The sequence below is a fragment of the Chiloscyllium punctatum genome, chromosome 19 (assembly GCF_047496795.1).
Source record: "Chiloscyllium punctatum isolate Juve2018m chromosome 19, sChiPun1.3, whole genome shotgun sequence".
NCBI classification, from domain to species: Eukaryota; Metazoa; Chordata; class Chondrichthyes; order Orectolobiformes; family Hemiscylliidae; genus Chiloscyllium; species Chiloscyllium punctatum.
The window spans coordinates 68,465,889-68,489,645 of NC_092757.1; the positions used below are offsets into that span (position 1 = coordinate 68,465,889).

The 23,757-nt window shown below is 40.3% G+C and overlaps 1 protein-coding gene across 3 annotated transcripts in view; it reads right to left on the minus strand.

Moving 5' to 3' along the window:
* Positions 1 to 23,757, minus strand: part of LOC140491439 (rab effector Noc2-like) — a 168,701-nt gene that overhangs the window by 64,552 nt on the left and 80,392 nt on the right. For all 3 annotated transcript variants that reach the window (XM_072589609.1, XM_072589608.1, XM_072589610.1), the window contains exon 6: positions 3,529 to 3,615. In XM_072589609.1, the coding sequence (XP_072445710.1) occupies positions 3,529 to 3,615 (87 nt within the window). The remainder of the gene's footprint in view (positions 1 to 3,528; positions 3,616 to 23,757) is intronic.

The following is a 23,757-nucleotide window of genomic DNA, read 5'->3' on the forward strand; positions in this document are numbered from 1 at the left end:
TATTGTCAGAGATAACTGTAGAAATCAACTTAAGCATTGGGGCTCATTACAATAAAGCAGAGGAGGCAACAGGAATTAAAACAGGAGTGTCTAAAGTTATGAATGATTTTGATAAAATGAAAGGAGAAATCTATTTTCTCCAGCTGGGGAATCAGTCATGTCGAATGAGAAGTTTGAGATTCTTTCCAAAGACAGTTGTTAGAGTATAGAATGCTTTACCACAGGACTTGTTGGAGATTGAGACTATTGCATCCTTTAAGGTGAAGTTACATAAAATTTGGAGCATAGAGAGGCAGCAATGTATGCCATTCATTTTGAATGTTCAACAAAGAACCACCACAACTGACTAAATGGCTTGCTCCTTCTTTAAAAACTTATCGTTCCATAGATAAGACAAAAGTGACTCTTTTACAAATGTCACATCATTATTCTGAATGGAAATCTCATTTCCACTGGGCCCAATTATTCCCACATCTCCCAACTTGTGATCCAGACCCTGCAGCCACCCTTGAAACCAATACCTACCCTGCCCACTCCCCTTCCAGATCCAATTTATGCCTGCACACCCCAACCTATCCAAACCACTTACATCACTTTACCCCTTTGCCATCTTGCATCCTGTCCAACTTGTACAATACCCATCTGGCATCCTCGAGGAGAAAGCGAGGACTGCAGATGCTGGAGATCAGAGCTGAAAATGTGTTGCTGGAAAAGCGCAGCAGGTCAGGCAGCATCCAAGGAGCAGGAGAATCGACGTTTCGGGCATTCCTGAAGAAGGGCTCATGCCTGAAACGTCGATTCTCCTGCTCCTTGGATGCTGCCTGACCTGCTGCGCTTTTCCAGCAACACATTTTCAGCTCCACCTGGCATCCTACCCAGTTGGCATCCTATCTATTTCACATCATCACTGGGCTGAAGCTTCTTGTGATCAATGCAATACCCTCTTTTTCACCTGTACCTCCATCTTCTTCCTCCAAATTCTTCAACTCGTATTTGATTTCAAACATTTTATTATATTATTTTGGACAGTTTGTGGTCAAATGGTACTTGAAATTGCATCTGGAACATGAATGGACTACACTCTAGGCATTTCTACAATTCATTTTGTTATTGTAAACCACAAATTCTTTCCCTTCTCAAATTTCTCAATAGTATTTCTGTCCTCATTTCTACTACAGTTCTCCTTTTGTATTGTTAACCATGACCCGTATCTAGATGGAATGCCAATAGTGTGTTTCATTTTCTGTCAGATGACCAGTTTCTCCATTTGTACTACAAATGCTGCTGAAATAGCAATACTTGCATTGGAAACTTTTTAGTGCTTCTGACATTTATTCTAGAATTGCATGACTGTCTGCAAATTTAACTCCGATCGAATCTGGAAACCTGTCCATACTTGAAACTTTGGTCAAGTCCAATAACTTTAATGCCAAGACAATTAGGGAATTTCCAAGTAAAATTTTTATCTCTACTGAATTTCATTATAGACTGCTGCATGGTACTATCCTCAGTCTTTCTACATTTGTTAATATTGAACCAGACTTCATAAGCAGTCATAAATCATCATCTTGATAGGTAAATTTATCTGTCCAAAGCTTCATCAGTACTCAAATCATCAGGTTTCAATTCTGAAGAAAAAAAACTTTGCTTCCTGCTTCTGTGTGATAACGAAAATGTTATGGTTTCACCTTATTTGTTCTTTGATAAGAAAGTAATCAAGATCCACATTGTCACTTTATTGTTCTACCGATAATGAAGCTTGTTTTCAGAAAACATACCTGAAACTTTACATTTTGACTTAACCATCCTCTAATGGAACCATCTAACCATCCAGCTAATGGGATACACTAGAAGATAACTATTTAAATAGATTCAAAACCCACATTTTTAGTGAGACAATTATTTCAGTTAACTACAATCCAAAATACTCACCGCCCCCATTGATTACTAGCTCTTTATACTTGTACAAGCGATCCACACCCAATTAACCTTGACTTAATATACTCATCACCTATTCTCTTAAATTTTGGGCATTCCTCCAGACTATATTAAATGATAGCAATCAAGCCCCAGAAAGGAGAGTTGCCACCCAGTTAGCAACAGTAAGAGTTCCTCTAGATAAATCTGATAGATTCCTCAAGTGCCCCGTGGGAGTGTGGGGTCATTCCAACAGCTGGAAAATGCCAACAGAATTCTAAAATGGCAGTTAATTGGTTAATTGGTCTAAGTAATTAGTGAGACATTGCTAATCTTGCTTCTGGGAATATTCTCCAGGGGAGGAAACAGATTGGAAGTCACTCCAGATATCATGCACTGTAACTTTGCAACCCCAAACCCTACCCTCACTCATATAGCCTATCTCAAAAGGGCTGATAAAATGTTAGCAATTAACTCTAAAAAAGGTCTTTCCTTGAGCATCGCTGTATTTTCATTTGCCTAGAATTACTGTAAAATACTTCCACATATATTAAGATTTACGCCAAATTATATTCCTGCTAAATCAAGCCATAAATGCTTCAACTAATGTAGCTCATTTTAGACCTTCATAATTTCCTTACTGTAACCTAGCAACAGGGCAGTTTCATTGGCAAAAAAAAATTGCACTGACAAAAACAAAAATCACAAATTCACACTGATCACAGAAATGACTGAAGAATGTTTATGACAAATCTGACAACAGCACTCATTTTGCACATTAAAATTAATTTGGTGTTCCAAGTATGAACTGGAAATGGCAAACATGTCACCGATTACCACTGTGCTTCGGTTTGCAACTCAAATCTTTGTCATTGAAACAAGAGAATCAAACAGTTTGTAGTCATTCAATCGCACTGCATACTTAAACTTAGAATAGAAACCCCAATATTGAAGCCAATAGTAAAGCAAAACTCGCTCTGTTTATTGAGCAGTGTGCATTTCTGCTGCACGATAAGGGGCTCCTATCTTGTTCCTAAAGATTCTTGTTGATCTATCTTACATTATTGAAAAGTTGTATGAATTTGAATTTATTATCACACAGACATGCAATTATTGATAAAGTGCTAAATTAGTCTTGAATGGAATATTAGATTGGGCTATCATTCTCATCCCCTAGGCATCAAGGTCAATGGTGTGGCCACCTATGCTTGGCTAACTTGAGCTGCAGCCATTTAACAGCTATTGGACCTTAATTGGCTTCAAGTAGAACTTCTTCCCTCTTTGAACAGGAAGTTCCACCTCCAAGAGTTGCCATCAATTAAGGTGCTCAGCAGCTCTCTTGTCCCAGTTGTGCCACCAAGAGAGGTGGCTGTAGACGATCTCCGAAGACAAGCAATGATTCACGTTTGGGATCTCACCTTGGCCAAGTTGGTGGCAAAGTTTATGGGGATCAATTCTATTGCTTTGTTCATCACTCTCTTCAATATACTTGCGTGTAACTTTGTGACTAGTTTTAAAATGAGTGCAGTTTAAAAAAAAGTAACATTGTTTGAGTTCAGTTTAATGAAGAATCTTGTATCTCTGCAATGTTCCATTACGTATTTTACCTACCTCTCTTCCCTCACTGCATATTTTGCAAAGCCAAATGGGTCTCCGTTGGCTTCCAAGTGTTTCAATTCCACACTTTATGCAGACTTTCTACAAAAGAAAAAAATTCAGAAACAGTGAATACCTCTGTTTTCAAACATCAACTGAGATCCATCTTGTATTTTAGCCAGCAATAGACAGTCAGCTCCTTGACCAATAAATCTAATTACATGAAGGTTAATCCTTTGACTGCAACGTGCACGCTTTTAATAAAATAAAGGCTTTGATGGAATCTTGGTTTGCACTGGCAACAATTTGTACCTTATTGAAGATTACAATACTTTATTACCTTGTCACTTGGTTGTACCTTCTGTAATCTGCCTTGTCCAAACTATTACTGTGGCAGCAGTACATCCTCAATAGCAAACCAATACAGTGTTTTTGTCTCTACTTCAATTCTACTGTCCTTCTTACTTTGTACTACTTCACCTGACACTTTCACATATCTCTACCATCTATAAGTTCTGTGGACTTTCTCCTAAAAACGAATCCTCTCTTCTTTCCTTTCTTAGCTTCTGTACTGAAACTACATATCCTTGTTGGTTTCAATCTCCATCTCAACTTACTTTGAAAACTCTCTATCCTCCTCTGCTCCTTTAACTTCCTTTATCATTTTCATTTTCGAAGCATACTAATTACCAACTATGAGCTTACCTTCTCATATGTCCTCTATTTACAATGATTCAACCATAGAAAAGGCTAGCTTCAACCATTGCTTTATACCCATTGATTTGATTTGATTTATTTATTTGTTAGTTTTCGAATTGCCCTGATATTTCTGTATGCAGCTGAACTGGTAAATTACTCATTCTCCTCTAACTAATGTCCTTTTGCTAGTAATATCGTTCTTCACTTACACGCTGGCCATTTTCCTTAGTTTTGAACCTCCACAACTTTGTTCATAAAGGTCCAAGGAACACAGATTAGAACGTGTCTGGCCACGCATCTGAATTTGTCATCCATGGCCAGATCTAGCATGATTACACCCTTGCCTCCTCTATCAATAACATTCCCATTATTGCAGAATCATGCAGGAAAGCAGAGAAACTGCTAGTCTTCCTTCCTCCATTACCAACTGTATTCATTAAGCACTAGATATTGTTCATATAGCTAAAGGAATCAGAGGATATTGGGAGATCGTGCAAACTTGGTACTGTGGTGGTTCATCAGCCATGATCGTATTGAATGGTACAGCAGGCACAAAAGGCCAAATGGCTTACTCCTGTTCCTATATTCTATGTTGTTACATTTCTCCATTGGTCATTTACCTTCTTCCTTTTCATGAAGATAGCGACCATTTGTTCAATTACCTCTCCTGCATTCCTCCCTACCACACATAATCATTAATACTTCAAGGCTCCTCACCGTCTGAGCTCTGATTCAGCATCTCTCGCCACTTTCTTTCCAATCTCAGCCTCTCTCCTCACCGATCTCATCTGTCCCATGACCCCAACTTCATACATTCTTAATTCCATTTCCATGGAAGAGCTGGCCAGCTGCCTGCCCTTCTGGCTTCCGCGTTATGTAAATAATAAATGATTTCCTCACCTCAAGTCCCAATTAGAACTGCAGAGACAATTTCTTCCACATTATGTGCTGAGACTCCTCAATCAAGTTTAAATAAAATCAATATTGTAGGCTAAAGATCCTTGAACAACAACACTAAGCAATCGTTATCTTGATGCCAGAGGGCAACTGCATGCTTGCTCTTTCATCTTTTTTACATCAATATATTGTTATTTCAAGACTAATTAAGCATTTCAATAGGTTACAGAATTCATTCTAGCAACTTAGCATATTGTAAAGACATTGTTTATTTCAAGAAACACTGTCAGAACAATTTCACCACACAACATTGAAGAGAGAAAAAACACATCAGTGATTAATATTTGAGAGAACTGGCTTGAGTCATAAATATTGATTGATTAGTACACCTAGTAATTTACCAAAGATGGTGCCTGTAAGTTAACTCCATTTTTCTGGTCCCAAAAACAGTGTTTTTGCAAATACTCAGCGAATAAGTTGACCCCCATGCCATTTCATTCCTAGTCACAACAGGTTATATTTGCATTAGTAGTCAGCCTTATATTTTCACTGAACTAGATGTTTGGCTTACCTGTAAACTGGACAAAAGGGCAGAACAGTCAATGCAAGATGAATTGTGAAAAAGCACAAAAGTTTATGACATATCCAAACAGAACAGAACTCGCGTGGGGAACCACAAAGTTTAATGAGTCCTCCAAAGAAATTAATAAAGTATGAAGTTAGTTTCAAATGAAGAATCATAGCGTATGGTCACTCATCAACTTATGGTGCCGCAGCATGGGATTCCAGAGTTAGTGAAAAGTTAAGAAGGAAGAACGAAGAAGGAATTGATCCTGAAGACGATACCTGGGACCAAATGTGCATGAGAATAGGGACAGCCGCTGACTTCATCTTGAGAAGTATGCATCAGAATGAGTCCTCAAAAATTGTGAGAATGTTTTCATCGTCACAAGAAATGTAATGTGCATATGCAGCTTAATTAAATCAAACCAAATGACAAATACAGGAAAGATTTCAAAGCAACAGTTAGTTGGTGCACTAAAAACAAAGTGCAGGAGAAACTCAACAGACCTGGCAGGATCTGTGAAGAGAAGCAGAGTTATTGTTTTGAGTACAATAACACAGTTTCAGATCTCCTACACCTCGTTATTTTGTTTCTATTTAATTTGATTGGAGTAGACACTTTATGAAACAAAAATGTCTTTTGTAGAAGCAGAAGACCAAGAATGTTTAGAGACAACCAAAATACTGCAATGGCAACATTGACAGATTCCAGTGAAGCCGAAAGGACACGAAAAGAAGCCATTAAAATAAGGCAACTTCTGGTGGTAATAGACTACAGGCTGATGGAACACAAATTAAAGTCTATGGTAATTTTCAAATGTAAACCAATGCAGAAAATCAAGATCCTGCAGAAACAGTTTACCTGTGTGTGGCAATGGTTAGCTAAATGCAGAAGAAGTGACATTATGGAATGATAATGTGGAATAGGTGACCCAATTTCCAACACAAAGAACACAGGTTATTAATGATCACATCCCATTTAACCAATAAGATCATATGAAGAACAAATACCACCCTCAATACAATTATATCAGGGGGTTTAATGTCCATAGTTCAGCTTTGGATATGGCCCCAACAAACCATTCAAGGATTACACTTTCACCAAATGAAAAGGTGGAGAGTTGACAGTGGTAAAGTCTTCTCAGAATGCACACTCATGTGTTGCACTATTTGATACTTTGGGTGGTTTTGTAATCAATTCATGAGATGCTATTTGTACACAAACTGTCAAAAAAAAATGTGGAATATCCAATTCAGTGATTAGAGAAGAAACTGCTTTGTTGCAGAGGGGTGATTCTGAAATATTGCCTTAGCCAATGTTGTTCAAAATGAATTCAATGAACGTTTGTGTTAGATGCCAAGGAAAATGAGTTGAACAAGCTTTAACACACTTCCATTGTGATCAAAGGAATTTTTACATAACTGATTTATTCAAGAAATCAAAGTCTATTAATACAAATCATCAGCATTATAATTTTTAATCTTCAAAATGGTAACCACTCACATTGGAAAGTTAATGTATTATATTTGGCATTTAAATCAAACATATTTTTGAAATGATTTCTGGAGACTCTCTCATTCCAGTATGCAAAGGAATGAGAAAGGTAACTCATATGAATTTGCATGCAATCAACGTGTAAGCCAGTTTAACTCATGGTGGTATCAACCAATTGTTGGTTTCAGGGCCAAATTCCTAACTTCTTCATACTCAAAGATCCATTAAAGTGGCATAGACTCGTTTTGCTACCTCTACACCGCTGAAGCCAAACGCCAACTTGAGGACACCTCTTCCTACTGCCCCCTCGACCATGACCCCACCCCCCATCACCAAATCGTCATCTCCCAGACCATACAGAACCTCATCACCTCAGGAGATCTCCCACCCATAGCTTCCAACCTCATAGTCCGGGAACCCCGCACTGCCCGGTTCTACCTCCTTCCCAAGATCCACAAGCCTGACCACCCTGGCCGACCCATTGTCTCAGCATGCTCCTGCCCCACTGAACTCATCTCTACCTACCTCGACACTGTCCTATCCCTAGTCCAGAAACTCCCCACATACGTTCGAGACACCACCCACGCCCTCCACCTCATCCAAGACTTCCATTTCCCCGGCTCCCAACGCCTCATCTTCACCATGGATATCCAATCCCTCTACATCTCCATCCGCCATGACCAGGGCCTCCAAGCCCTCCGTTTTTTCCTCTCCAGACGTCCCCAACAGTACCCTTCCACCGACACTCTCATTCGTTTGGCCGAACTGGTCCTCACTCTTAACAATTTCACCTTTGAATCCTCCCCTTCCTCCAGACCAAAAGCGTAGCCATGGGCACACGTATGGGCCCCAGCTATGCCTGTCTCTTTTTTGGCTAATTAGAACAGTTGATCTTCCGTAATTACACCGGCACCACTCCCCACCTCTTCCTCCGCTACATTGATGACTGCATTAGCGCCACCTTGTGCTCCCATGAGGAGGTTGAGCAATTCATCAACTTCACCAACACATTCCACCCTGACCTGAAATTTACCTGGACCATTTCTGACACCTCGCTCCCCTTCCTGGACCTCTCCATCTTCATTAGTGACGACCGACTTGACACTGACATTTTTTTTTTACAAACCCACCGACTCCCACAGCTACCTGGATTACACCTCTTCCCACCCTACCTCTTGCAAAAATGCCATCCCGTATTCCCAATTTCTCCACCTCCGCTGTATCTGCTCCCAGGTGGACCAGTTCCACCATAGGACACACCAGATGGCCTCCTTCTTTAGAGACCGCAATTTCCGTTCCCACTTGGTTAAAGATGCCCTCCAACGCATCTCGTCCACATCCCGCACCTCTGCCCTCAGACCCCACCCCTCCAACCGTAACAAGGACAGAACGCCCCTGGTGCTCACCTCCCACCCTACCAACCTTCGCATAAACCAAATCATCCACCGACATTTCCGCCACCTCCAAAAAGACCCCACAACCAGGGATATATTTCCCTCCCCACCCCTTTCTGCCTTCCGCAAAGACCGTTCCCTCTGTGACTACCTGGTCAGGTCCACACCCCCCTACGACCCACCCTCCCATTCTGGCACTTTCCCCTGCCACCGCAGGAACTGTAAAACCTGTGCCCACACCTCCTCCCTCACCTCTATCCAAGGGCCTAAAGGAGCCTTCCACATCCAAAGTTTTACCTGCACATCCACTAATATCATTTATTGTATCCGTTGCTCCCGATGTGGTCTCCTCTACATTGGGGAGACTGGGCGCCTCCTAGCAGAGCGCTTTAGGGAACATCTCCAAGACACCCGCACCAATCAACCACACCGCCCCGTGGCCTAACATTTCAACTCCCCCTCCCACTCTGCCAAGGACATGGAGGTCCTGGGCCTCCTTCACCACCGCTCCCTCACCACCAGACGCCTGGAGGAAGAACGCCTCATCTTCCGCCTCGGAACACTTCAACCCCAGGGCATCAATGTGGACTTCAACAGCTTCCTCATTTCCCCTTCCCCCACCTCATCCTAGTTTCAAACTTCCAGCTCAGCACGGTTTCCTTGACTTGTCCGGACTTGTCGAACCTGCCTATCTCCTTTTCCACCTATCTACTCCACCCTCTCCTCCTTGACCTATCACCTTCATCTCCTCCCCCACTCACCCATTGTACTCTATGCTACTCTCTCCCCACCCCCACCCTCCTCTATTTTATCTCTCTATGCTTCAGGCTCACTGCCTTTATTCCTGATGAAGGGCTTTTGCCCGAAACGTCGATTTTACTGCTGCCTGGATGCTGCCTGAACTACTGTGCTCTTCCAGCACCACTAATCCAGAATCTGGTTTCCAGCATCTGCAGTCATTGTTTTTAACTCGTTTTGCCATGTGTCCATCGCCTTACATTTCAGGTCCTCCCCAGTGGATAAGAGGAGCATATTGATGTTGGAGATGGGGTTGCGAATGTAGGTGTAAAGTTTGCTCGCTGAGCTGAAAGCTTCATGTTCAGACGTTTTGTTACCATACTAGGTAACACCATCAGTGAGCTTCTGGTGAAGCTCTAGTTTAGTGACTTGCTTTCTATTTATGTGTTTAGGTTTCCTTGGGTTGGTGATGTCATTTCCAGTTCTTTTTCTCACAGGGTGGTAAATGGGGTCCAAGTCAATGTGTTATTTGACACAGTTCTGGTTGGAATGCCATGCTTCTAGGAATTCTCATGCGTGTCCCTGTTTGGTTTCACCGAAGATGGATGTGTTGTCCTAGGTGAAGTGGTGTCCTTCCTCATCTGTATACTTGTGAGAATGGGTCATGTCTTTTTGTGGCTAGTTGATGTTCATGTATCCTGGTGGCTAGTTATCTGCCTGTTTGTCCAATATATTGTTTGTTACAATTCTTGCAAGGTATTTTGTAGATGACATTAGTTTTGCTTGTTGTCTGTATGGGGTCTTTCAAGTTCATTAGCTGCTGTTTTAGTGTGTTGGTGGGCTGCTATGATGCCAAGAGGTCTGAGTAGTCTGGCATTCATTTCCGAGATGTATTTCATGTAGGGGCGATTAGCTAGGGTTTCTAGAGGTGTTTTGTCTGCTTGTTTGGGTTTGTTACTGAGAAATCGGTGGACTATGTTTGTTGGGTACCCATGCTTTTTGAATATGAGATTGCTTTGGGTAGATGCAGAACATCCAGCGAGGTGGCCGGCATTCCATCCCTGCACCTCTCTCTCCTAACCTAACCACCCTCTATTTTCGTCCAGTATCAAATTGCTCAATGAATCATTCTATTTGCTGAGTTTCTGTGATCAAATCTCCAATGCAAATTGATAAAACTGTGACCCAACATTCATAAACTTTCTCACTTTGTTAACTGCAATCATCCCTGAAGTTTGGCCATTGAAAAGAACAGTCAGCCTGAAAATGTTACCAATGAAGTCCAAGGCCTGAATGTTATGGTTTCTTGGCAAAAGGTTGCATGAAGTCTTTTGGAGGGATATTCACTGCAAGGTTGAGTGAGCTTTCTTATCATACCTTCATGAACTGACCACATTCATTGTTGTTCTCACCCCCATGCCATGCAACATGTCCAATTTCCACCCCATCTTACCACACACCGTCCCAGAAGAACTCATCAGCCATTTACCTGAATACCAGTATCGCTTCCATCCATGCCATCTTAGAAAGTTTGCTGTGCACCTGCAGGCAAGCTGGTGTCTGAAACCTGACCTGCTTGGTTTGGGAGAGCTGGGGGAGATAGCTGAGAAGGGGAAGTTGGCACCCTGTTTTCTGACAGGGACCCGGAGGTTCTGGTGGTCTAGAAGAGAAGAGCCATATAAACATATAGGCCAATGGGTTCCACTACCAAGAAACCTCCCTCCAGCAATTTGTGGAACTGGGGGCCACTAAGATGTAGTAGGAGGGAGGAGAACAGAAAAATATATTGAGGACACATTGATGGCATCGTTCTGTGAATACCTCACAAATGCATTATAAACCTTTATTTTCCACCATTCAAATGGTCGTTCGTGGCACTGTGTAAGGTCCAGATACTTTGCTGCACCCTCTGGCATCACTTCATTGTTATTACTGAGACACAAAGGGGGGTGGGGGTGCATACCAAGCACCTAATACATCATATTAGGGCAAGGGGAGGAATGTGTGTACATGACATTGAGTCATTCTAACATCTTAGGTACTCCCTGTTTAACATTCCCTACTGTTCAGGTGTCTGTTTGTCCAGGACTAGTTCTTGATGAATGCCCTAGCAATTGCTGTGCTAGGAAGGTTCAAGACACAGAAAGGGTCAATGCTGCAGGTTGGCTAGGGAGTAGGCACTGTGTATAACATCCTTCCATTAGTCCATGGGTTTCTGGCCATGGACCTTCCCTTTAAAAACCCAATGACTGGTGGTTGCTGCAGTCCCCTTACAATGTCAGCTCACTTACTCCAATTATACTGAGTGAACTAGAGTCTGTTTCCTTCCCCAGTATGTACTTTCCATTTTCTTCATAATGGAAGGCAACAACAAATAGTCCTCTATCAGCCTTAGCCTGAACCTGCCAGGCCCCACTGCAACCTGAACCACTTCTACCTCTGCCTTATTCTGTGTGGATGGACCTGACCAGACAACTGTGGCCCACCCTCTTGAGCGACCTGATCAGCCAGCACTAGCCGAGACCTGCTCAGGTCTCAGACTGGTGATTACTCACGCCCAGTACCACAACGATTCTCCCTCCTGGTCTGCGCCTTATGGAGACAAAGGGCTGAATGTGACCCATTCACTGAAGCACAGAGGCACAGAACACCCCTGTGAAAAGTCACCCTGACTGGGCATGTGAAGTCTGAACTGGAACTGGAGGCTGCTCTTGATTTACTTGGATAGGTCACCCTGATAGACGTATGCCTCCCTGAATGTCACTGAAGATTACACCCCTAAGACTTTGAAACCTGGCTGACTGCTTATATCAAATGCATTGCAATTACAAGTGCTGCTACTACATGGTACAGCTGTGACATTGATGTGACACACCACCATTTGACAAGATATATGTGCGCCCTAAACGGAGAACCACTGAGCAACACGCAGGTGCCTGGTCATTGGACTGTGGATATTGGCACCACAATGCAATATAAAGCAGAGTTTGTATGCTGTGGGCCCACTGATAGATATCAGGTGACTGCAATCTAAGACAGCAAGCCAGCAGCCCTAGTAGGCAACTTGGTCCAAGTCGTGGTCTGGGTGCCTGTCTCTGTGTGGTAACTGTACCCATTGCAGCCATGCTTTGCTAGGCAAGTCTGAGCTTAAAGGGCACACTGCCAGTGCATCAGAAAGGTGCCAGGATAGTGGCAAGGGTTCGCTGAATGTCAGACGCCAATATCCACAGAAGATGATTTAGCAGAGGTTACTGTCCATGGATTCTGGGCTACTGTTTGGTCATCAGCAACATGGAAATTCATTCAGAGGAAGCGACAAGCTGAATCCGCTAGGGACACGCTCTGGATTCCATGTCAGGCTTCCACAATGGCTCATTTGTTAAATGCGTTTGGTAAGATTGGAAGCAGAATATTAATGAGGAGAGTCAGGTTCGCAAACAAGGAGCTTAACAAGCATTAATTGTTGTTAACTGGCAACTTGCCACTGCCAGGCAAGAATCTCACAACGCTCCTTGCAAAAAAGCATATAAGATAGACCAAGGTGATCTCATCATAGGGATGTTCCTTGTTGGATTTCACACCCAATTCTGGAACATATCTCGCTATAGTCCCACATCACTCAGACCCCTATATGATTCCACACCAGGTTCTGAAGTTTTTAAAAATACTGCTTGCAGGTTGGTGCCACAGATGACTTGTATTTGAATATTGAAAAAAAAGACCTAGATCTCAGATTCACTGTGACAAATCACAATTGTATTTCTCTTCATGGTTTGCTTCTAAAGTCAAATTCTGTTCGGCTTCTCTTTCCTCCTGTCCACCTCAATCACCATTAGAAGTGTGGGGATTGGTCAATTTTTTTCCTGGTAGTATTATAATATGTTGAGAACTGTCAGTGCTAAGGAATGTAAACCTTCCACTTGCAGTCAAAGGTTGAACGTATTCAGAAGTTACCACATGGGGGTGTGGTGCAAAGACTGCCGAAATTTCCATTATTAGATTTTTTTAAAATCCACCTGTCACCAGTATGACATCTTAATTTCACACAGCAACCATCCTTATGGCTGTTATGAGTGAAATTTCCAATTATGGCTTGCGTTATGCTGTTGACTTATACAAAATACCGCATGCTCAGAAACCTTAGAGATGTGAGGGAAGGAACACACTTCCTTTCTATCTCAGTATGCTCTCCTTTCAAACAAGCATGTGAAGAAACAAAAGAAGAATGTATAGGATTTAATATTTCAGATTAGATTAGATTATCTAAACATTTATTCCAATTTTTTACGGTTTGTTACAGTATTATTAAGAATATTATCTTTACCTCTTTGCTTTAGCATGAAACACTTAGGAGAAAACAGTTGAGACTCCCAACTATTACAATCACTGCCATTTAGCTGAAAAATGCACTAAATATTATAAATGTGAGGTCTTCACATTCAAAAGAATGCTTTATAATCTAACTTCTCCTTTTACAAAAAACAGACAAACTGACAGTTAAAGCTACAGACACACAACTAAATTCCTGTGCATTCAAATAATCACCCATGTTGATATGTAAATACCCTGAAACATTTGAGGGAGAATGAATGTCCCTTGGGAGGAAAGAAGGAAGTTGAAAAGATAACAAATGTAAATTCTGGCCTCAAGTTTAGAAATAATAGTTCCATTCTTTGGTTACTTAAAAGCACCTGATATGAAGATGCTAGTAGTTGTTAAGTGGCATTTCAAATGAAGGGTTCAATTATATGTTGCAAAAGAAAGCAATTGCTTATGGTGGAATGGTAGCATCCCTACCATCTGAGCCAGGAGACCTGGGTTCAACTCACAATTATTCTAAAAGGTATATGCAACATTTATGGACAGGCTCATACAGAAAAGATCAAAAGAAAACAGATGTTTTTGAAGAAATCTAGATAATTCATACATTTTTGTGTCAGTCCATAATGTCCCTAGGTCAGAGTATTTAAGTTCAAAATGAAAAGCACAGAAACAGACCCTTCAGTCCAAACTTCAATAAGTTAACATGAATTTTGACTTCACAAAAAAACCACTAATTAAGATTAATTTCTACTGGTGCAAGCATACCCTCTAACTCAGCATAGCAAAGATTTCTGCTAGCTACCAAATTAAACTTCACCTCAATTTTCTTTTAGAAACCCATCAGGATCTGTTCAGACATAAAATCCTAAAAGTTTCCTGCTTTACGGTGAAACCATAGCTTTCAAGGAAACATTTTGATCAAGACACTGAGCTATCATTTGCATTTTTTAATGTCAGACTTTGGGGAAAGAAGAGAGGAGCAGAATTAGTGGATTAGGTAAATTTTTCAAATGTTTTATTCTGCTGCTTCATTCCATGATTTTATGCAACATAGAAGAGCTGACCTCCAGAGGTGTGGTGAGAATGACTGTCATTAGCATCTTGATCACATTCAACTGCACACGGCACTAAGGAGCCATAGAAAAACTAAAAGTCAATGGAAAGCAAGGGAAAGAATTTTCACACACTGGAATCATACCCAGCCCAGAGGAAGATGATCGTATTTGTTGAAGGCTAATCATTCTCAGTCTCAAGACGTCACTGCAGATTTCCCAAACGTTGCATCATAGTCCCAATCACGTTAGATGCTATCAATCATCTACCAAACATTCAGAAGAGGGAATGTTCACTGATAATCGCACAATGTTCAGCACCATTTGCTAAAATCAATCAATCAATAAATCAATCAATCAGTGCTCACGTACAGAAAGACCTGAGCAGCATCCAGGCTTGAGCTGAAACCTAGCAAGTAACATTCACACCACATTAAGTGCCAGGCAATGACCATCTCCAACAAGAAAGAATCCAACCATCACGCCTTGACATTTACTAAATTACCATCACTGACTCTCCCATAATCAATATTCTGGAGGTCGCCATTGACCAGAAACTGAACTGGACCAGTCACACAAGTACTATGGCTAGAAGAGTAGGTCAGAGTCTAGAAATTCTGGAAGGGGTTACTCGACGTCTGTCTTCCCAAAGCTTGACCATTACCAACAAAGCATAAGGCACTATTCCATTGCCTGTACAAATGTACTTGGCTAGAAAGCCACTGGAGGAGCAAACCTGGTCTGCATCGGCTTCACAGCAGCTTGGAAAGGAGCTGAAATGCAGGATGCAAGCCTGGTCCTTAGTTCAGGAAAGCTCTTAGGTATCAGATCATCATGCCTTTCTGTTCCTTGTTCTTACTAAAGTACAATTATAATCTCTTCCACTCTGTGATTGAAGGTAAAAGAAGCTACATAGAATGAAAACTCAACCTCATAATCTTTTCACTAAAATCTAATAAACATGTCATGTTCAGAGATAGCTAAGAGCAATGCTCATCTCCTGCTCCTCAACTATCCCTTCATCTGTCAGCCCACCATGTCAAAGTATCAGAATTTCAGGAAAAGGAACACAGAGACACTATCTAGCCTCCATATAGCAGGCATTGGTGGGAGTTGATAAAATGCTAGTGAAGGCACATCATCCTGACACATCCTGTCAATTTAACGAATAAAAGCCAGTTGAAGAGAGTAGTACCTTGCCAGTGGTGGTTTGTCATGAGGGAAGGGTCCATCCATTCTCCAGCCTCCAGGAGAAAAGGGATGTCCATAAAGCTAAAGACTCACAGAAGGGGCCACTGGCAATAGTGGCACCACCACTGGAGGCATACTTTCTCTAACTGGTGGTAACCACCTTCTTAGACCTGACAGAAAAATGAAGTGTCCCCTTCTACTGTTACAGCACCTGAACTGGATGGCCAACTTAGACACAGCCATCAGCCAGCTACCTCTGTGAAAATTGCTAAACTAGTCCCAAGTAGGGACTTATACCATTTGGTAAAATTTCCCACCTAATAGCTCATCGGCGCTTACCCTTTTCTCACTCTCTTGGGTTCAACAGCAGGACTGAAAACATTTTGAAAAATGTTTAGTGTTCTTCCGGCAACAAAGCAAGCCTACTGCAGCAAGTATTAGCTATAGGTCTGTCATGGTGCACCAGCAAACTGCATGAGGACAGCTCTGACACGTCAGCCATCTTGATGCAGCATCAAGAAACAAGTCCATGAGAGGCAGTAGTCTCTTAGTCCCATGCCCTTTATAAAGAAGGGGAAGTGTAGACATCTCAGCCTTTTAATCCAGTTTTGTCTTCTATTTGCAAAGAATTCAAGAAAACTGCAAATGCAACCCGTTTGCACAAAATGGCACAAACCCTTCAACATAATGTTGTGAAACTTGTAAGGGTTCAGAAAAGATTTACAAGGAGGTTGCCAGGGTTGGAGGATTTGAGCTATAGGGAGAAGCTGAACAGGCTGGGGCTGTTTTCCCTGGAGCCATATAGACATAGACATAGTCTTTTCCCTGGGGTCGGGGAGTCCTGAACTAGAGGGCATAGGTTTAGGGTGAGATGGGAAAGATAAAGAAGAGACCTAAGGGACAACTTTTTCACACAGAGGGTGGTACGTGTGTGGAACGAGCTACCAGAGGATGTGGTGGTGGCTGGTACAAATGCAACATTTAAGAGGCATTTAGATGGGTATATGAATAGGAAGGTATTGGAGGGATATGGGTCGGGTGCTGGCAAGTGGGACTAGATTGGGTTGGGATATCTGGTCAGCATGGACAGGTTGGACTGAAGGGTCTGTTTCCATGCTGTACATCTCTATGACTATGACTATAATTTTCTCTGCTACATATTTTATATCTCTTAATGACCAATGCTTCACAAAGCTAAGAAACAGATATTAAAACATTTTTGCTGCAGGTTTTAAATTAGTTATTAAAGCACTATGATCCTAAATAGCCATTACTGTAATTAAATTAGAAACATTTAAGACCGTGGGTAGAATGGTCTGTTCTCTTTCAGTCGCTGATTGTATTAAGATAGATGTCTGTATTTGACCTTTACCCACAAACCATATACTCTGCACAATCATGTTCAGACTATGATAAATCTCTGAAAGCACTAAGCTACAATGACTTATTATTGCATTATACATGACTGCCAAGATTCTAACATATGATTGTTGCTGTTTCCTTTGCTAAGGCTACTTGTAGTTTCTTGTTTAATCTATGAGTGACGGGCAACCTCCAAAACTAATTACAAAATGCTGCAAAATGCCACATCAATCTTACACACATGTTTTGAAACAATTGTACAGTGATGCAGAGACTGATTGTTTGGGGCAGGTCTAATGCAATCTCATGACTCAATAAAAGTTCATAAACCAAGAGACAGTTCAAAACTAAAATTTCACAAGATCAAGTTCAATAGTATGTTTAACATTTGTTGTGCATATCAGGTATTCTAAGTATTAGTAATTGTTAAATTTCTTTTAGGCTACTGCTTCTAACCTCAGGAGGACTTCATAAAAATCTGACAACACATCTTCAATGGCCCCCACCACACTACTCTCCACCAACCTCACTGGCAATTATCTGGACTATTAATAAAATGATGTGGCCAGCACTCAACTTTTCAAATCTGCAATTGAAAAGTAAATGGCCTTCATCCAGTAATGCTTGCTATACCTACAAATAGAAAAATGTTCAATATCTATCATGGGCTCTTGTTCAATGTCAAAACAAAATAAGATTCACCAACATTGTTGGATTACTCAAACAGCTACCAAACTTCTTAATTTCTGCCTGCAGGGCAAGTATTTTTATTAAAAGTAGATAGCATCAGTGATAATAAATTTTGATTTAGTACCCTTTCTTTGACACAAAAGCATACTTACCTTTCTACCATACACAAGATTTGAGGTATCATTCAATTACTTATAAAGACACTTCTTACACCAACACTTCATTCTAATCAATATACAAAATATAATTCATGTAAGATAATACAAAATAATGAGCTTTAAATTGCAATACTATGACGTCAATAGTGAAAGAAAATCCAGGGTGAAAAGAAAGAGTTAATGTTGATTTTTAAGAACTAACAAAATGCCAAAATGATTTCTAATAATTCTCATGTAAGGAGAAGATCAAGTGCCATCTACTGGAAGAACATTGTATTCAACTTCTGTTCATAATGTTGGATTTTAAAAAAACTGATACACATTGACAACTCTATGTGGTTAGCAATTTTCTGCAGGCACTGTCACTCAATCTTCCATTTCCAAACAACTTGCTTCCACCATCCAGTTATTGATCATCTAACACAACCAGTCTCACAGCTCATCACATTCACCAACCAACCAGAAGGTAAACAGACTCTTCCATACCCAATTGACACTCAGTCAAGAATCAGCCAGCTATACTTTCTTTCCTGACCACCAATATTTTTACAACTATAAATAAAAGGTATTTAAAGAAAATGAAAAAGATGAAATCCATTAGATCCTTTACATTTTTACATCAAGTTTTCTTGAATAATATTTAATTTCTGAACACTGCAGGAGAATCCTGGGGAGTCAGCAGCTCAATGCTTTACACATCAAACACTTGTGTTCATACCTGTACACATATATATCTAGAAAAGTTCTCAATTGTTTTAGGCTCTGCATGTACAATTTTGTTTTTAAAATATCCTAGCTACCTCTTCAAAGCAGTTTTCTCTTCATCGTTACAGATCATTTACCAATTATTTGATATAGCATAACACTCAACGAGGATTCACTGAAATTGCATTCAAGTTGCAATTATCTAGGTGTTGTGTAATGCTGTTGAAATTTACTCTTGGGATCAAATAGAAAAATGGTGTTATGAAACTGGCAATTAGGTGTCCATCTATCAGCCTTCCTGATTGCAATAAGTCTGAACTATTTCTATGGAAATATGAATTAATAGTCCAAGAATGCCACAAATTCAAAAGTGCTTTAAGAGGACAGCTGCTTTACCGAGATAGAATAGTTTAAATTTCTGCCAACTTTGAAACTTGATTTACAGCCAAGTTTTCATAATATAATCCTCAACTTATATTGATATTTCTCATTGGCAATGTCAGGACAAACTCTTATATAACATATAACACACACCTGTGGGTATAGTTTAATTTTACAGGAGCCAATCAGGCTTTAGGAGAATACTGGCAGCATTTTTTGCATCATATACAAGTTTAGAGAGACCCACATTCCTAGTATTTTTACTTTTATTCTTACCTTAAATCAACAATGATTAAAGGCAATATTTTTAATAGAACTGCTAAATGAACCAGGGCATCCTCCAGCAATGATTACTTCGATGTGTTAAAGCAAAACATATGAATATCTGCATCCTCTTTGCTCACTTCACTTCTCTGCAAAAGGCAACAGCTCACCCTGCTGTGAACAGGAGCAGATGAAAGCTTCACTAAGTGATTAGCATTCCGGACATGTTCAGAAGTTTAGGAGAACAGACTGCAGCAAACCACTATTAGGCAATGCCATTTTTCCTCTAAACACAATCCCGGTTCAACACACCATTGATTTCATGTAACATTCACAATAATTTGATTCTATGAGTCAGGCTCTCTCATTTATTTTTATTTGAATGTACACAAGCCATACCTGCTCGCTAAATGGATATAGTTAATACAAGCATAATGAGGACATGAAAAACATAGGGCATTACAATTTTGGCATATTACACATCGATCAGATTTTTAAAAGCAATATTCAGGTACCTGCTTATAATATAGCTAAAGTAAACTAAAATAGGCAAAATTTATGATCAGACTATCAAGGTATTTTTGGATGACTTGGCCGTGCCATGTGGATATCACTGGCTAGGCTAGCATTGGTGGTCCATCCCTAATTGCCCTTGAGGTGATAATGTTGAGCTGCCATTTTGAATTTTTGAAGGCAATATGGTGTAGATACACCTGACGTGCTGTTAGCAAGTTGTAGGATTTTGGTCTAATGGCAGTGAACGAATAGTAATATACTTCCAAGTCAGGATGGGATGTGTCTTGGAGGGTAAGTTGCAAGTTTTGGCATTGTCATGTACCTCCCACTCTTATTCTTCTAACTGGTAGAGATCACAGGTTTGGAAGTTTCTATCAAAGGTGTCTTGATAGTAGCAGCAGTGTGTACAATTTACAAAATATGCTGCAGCAACCTAAGTGTCAGTGGTTGAAGAAGTGGATGTTTGTGGACGTGATGCAAAGCAAGTGAGTCTGGATGGCATCAGGTTCTTCAGTGTTGCTCCCATGCACAAGTTGAGAGCATTCAATTGCACTCTGATTTGTACCATGCAGTGGACAGACTTTCGAGAATTAGAAATTGAGACCTCTGGTTTTCTCAGGTAGCCACACTATTTATACAGCTGGTCCAGTTCTATTGGAGATCAATGGTAACTCCCAGTACATTGCTTAATCAATGGTAATGCCATTAAATTTCAAGGGGCAACATTTAAATTCTGCCTTGTTAGAGATGGTCATTGTCTGGCACATGTGTTATGCAAATATCACTGGCTACTTATAAAACCAGTCCTGGATATTGTCTAGGTCTTGCTGCATTTTGACATTGATGGTGTCAGTGCCCGAGAGACATAACAGTGCTTAAAAACGTCTAATCATCAACAAACCTCGTATTTTTGACCTTATGACAGAAGGAACATCATTGAAAGAGTTACTGAAGATAGTCTGATCAAGAAACCTATCCTGAGGAATTCCTGCAGTGATGTCCTATGATTGAGTCAAATAACCTTGATTAAGTATTATTCCCACTAGTGGAGAGTTAATTCTCCTAATTTTTATTGGTCGAATGTTCAATTCGCAAATTATTCCTTTGCAAGTATCACTTGATAGCATAGTTAATGACCCCTTTTAAAACATTGCTATTGATCAGGTGTACATCGAGAGGGTAGTAATTGATTGGGTTAGATTTGTCGAGCCATTTTGCACACAGAACATTCCTTGACAATTTTCCTCATTCCACATTTGGGTAGATAAGAGTGTTGTAGTTGTGTGGAAACAGATAGGTTAAGGACATGTTTATTTATAGAGCACAAGCCATTCCCAGTGCAAAGACTATTTTAAAATTATTTTTCTGGTTTTTTTGATTATGGATTGAAATGGGAAATAAACTGATTCAAAATACAAAGGAGTGCTGAGGAACTACTGCTGTTTTTGAGTGCAAATAACCTGACACTCATTTTAAGTACTGTTTACACAGCACAGCTAGTTCAAACAATGGTAAATGGTTTGCAGATAAGCTGGAGCCAAGGGCTGTGCACAAATGGATATTCAGCCAGCAACAAGTAGCTGATCAGTCTGTGGACTGAGGACCAGTTATTGATGACAAAAGCCTTGGCCTGCTAACAACTGTGCAAATGGGGCTGAGAGCTAGATTGGGAGAAGTCATCTGATCTCCACAGGCTCAGAAGCTGTCTCCATTCTCTGCAGCAAAAAAACTACTTTAAGCCTGGAAAAACAGTTTACTTTCCCTTTAGCAGTTGCTGTAAGCTGTGATGTTTAACTAATAAGTCAGAGATCTTTTTTATGTGTGAATTAATCACCTGTGCACCTGCAAACAAGAGAAGTAAAACGTAATGCTGCTACAGGTCAACACGGTGGCTCAGTGGTCAGCACTGCTTCTTCACAGTGCCAGGAGCTTGGGTTTAATTCCAGCCTCAGGTGACTGTCTGTGTGGGTGTTTGCAAATTCTCCTCATGTCAGTGTGGGTTTCCTCTGGGTGCTCCAGTTTCCTCCCACAGTCCAAAGATATGCAGGTTAGGTGAATTGGCCATGCTAAATTGCCCATAATGTTCAGGAATGTGTAGGCTAGGTGCACTGATCAGGGGAAATGTAGAGTAAGAGGGTAGGGGAATGGGTCCAGGTGGGATACTCTTCGGAGAATCAGTGTGGACTTGTTGGGCCAAATGGCGTGTTTCCTCACTGTAGCATATATATGAGTACAGAATTTTAAAACAGAGTAGCTTTGAACAGAAAATAGATTTTTAAAATAGTCATGAAAAAAATGAAAGAAGCTTTAAGATGATAAGATAAAAAAGGACAAGAGAGTTTAAAAGATAAGAAATTATAAAAGATTAGAACGTTTTCCAAGATGAGAGCTTTTGCAAGATAAACAACTATAAAAAGTTTGAAAGCAGTAAGTCACTACAGAACAAGAAATAAATGCAAATTAAAGTCTTATTTCAATAATTTAATACAGATCAACAGTTACTCCAAATGAACTGCAGATTAGAAAATCAATGTAAAGATTTGAAGATTTTAACAAGCCTTAAAACTATTTATGTTGGAACAACATTTCTGAATATAAGCCAACAAAGCTTAAAGGACATCACATTTCAATCATATTGAAATTATACAGATTTAAAATAGTTTCACAAGGGTAAGTTTAATCAACACATAAGAAAGAAGTGGAAAAAGACATAATATTCTTCCAAGTATTTCAAAATGAGAAATAATCCTGATAGAGAAAAACAATGAACAACTGCATTTCATACTTTCTTGCACATCCTCTTCCTCATCTGAGCATTTCTCAGTGCCATGGATTTGCTTGTGGCTGCCCTGCCCTGAGGTAGATATTTTCTAAGCAACCTGTTCAGACATGCTGTTATACACCTCTGCATTACCTGAGACTTGAGCCTCCAGCTCAGAAGTAAAGACATTATCACCATGCCACAAGAGCCCTTTTTTCAGCCCTGAGTTATTGTTGCACACAATACTATGCTGAATATTTGTTTGCAAATGCCACACTCCCAGGGAATGCTTGCATTGCCTGCCTGGTTTTCATGCTTTATTGGAGGCTCATCCAGCCCCACTTCTTCAGCTACTGACATTTTAGAAGCATGACCATCTCACTTTTTCTTCTCTGATCACCCTTTCATGCTTCTGTATTTGCCTAAAATAATTAATTAGTTTCAAACTTGGATATTGCAATGAAGAAAGCAATTGGAAATTTGGAATTAATCTCTTCGTAATTGAGTGGATTAGAACAAAATTGGGTTTAAATTTCAAATTGGATTTTAAAGATGCACAGGGGATAAAGTCAATTCTGCACTTAAGTCCTAACTTCTGTGGTACTTAACTGATACAACATATTTTATTTTAAAGTTTCGAAGAATAAAACCAGACACACATACACACAAATATGCAAATATAACTATGTACACCTGTGAACCTCATCGTTCTGTTACAGCAATAAAAAGTAATTTGTGACAAGACATGGATTATCATGTGATAGATGAATATGGGCTAAGTATTGGAACGTAACAGCATAGAGTTACAATAATAGTTCTAAATGCAAGAAAGACATCTTTAATTTCTGACAACTACATCTGAAACGGACATGTTTGATGATGCAAATCTAAACTGAAATTTACAAGTTGACAGTCAAATAGATAGACCCTGTCTCATTTCTGTGCCACACTGAATGCAGTCTTCACTGAACATTTAAGTTCAGTTTGAACTGTCATCGCAGTTTCTTCAACCTGCCAGTCACAGCCATCATTCTTGGCCAAAGCACATGAGTAA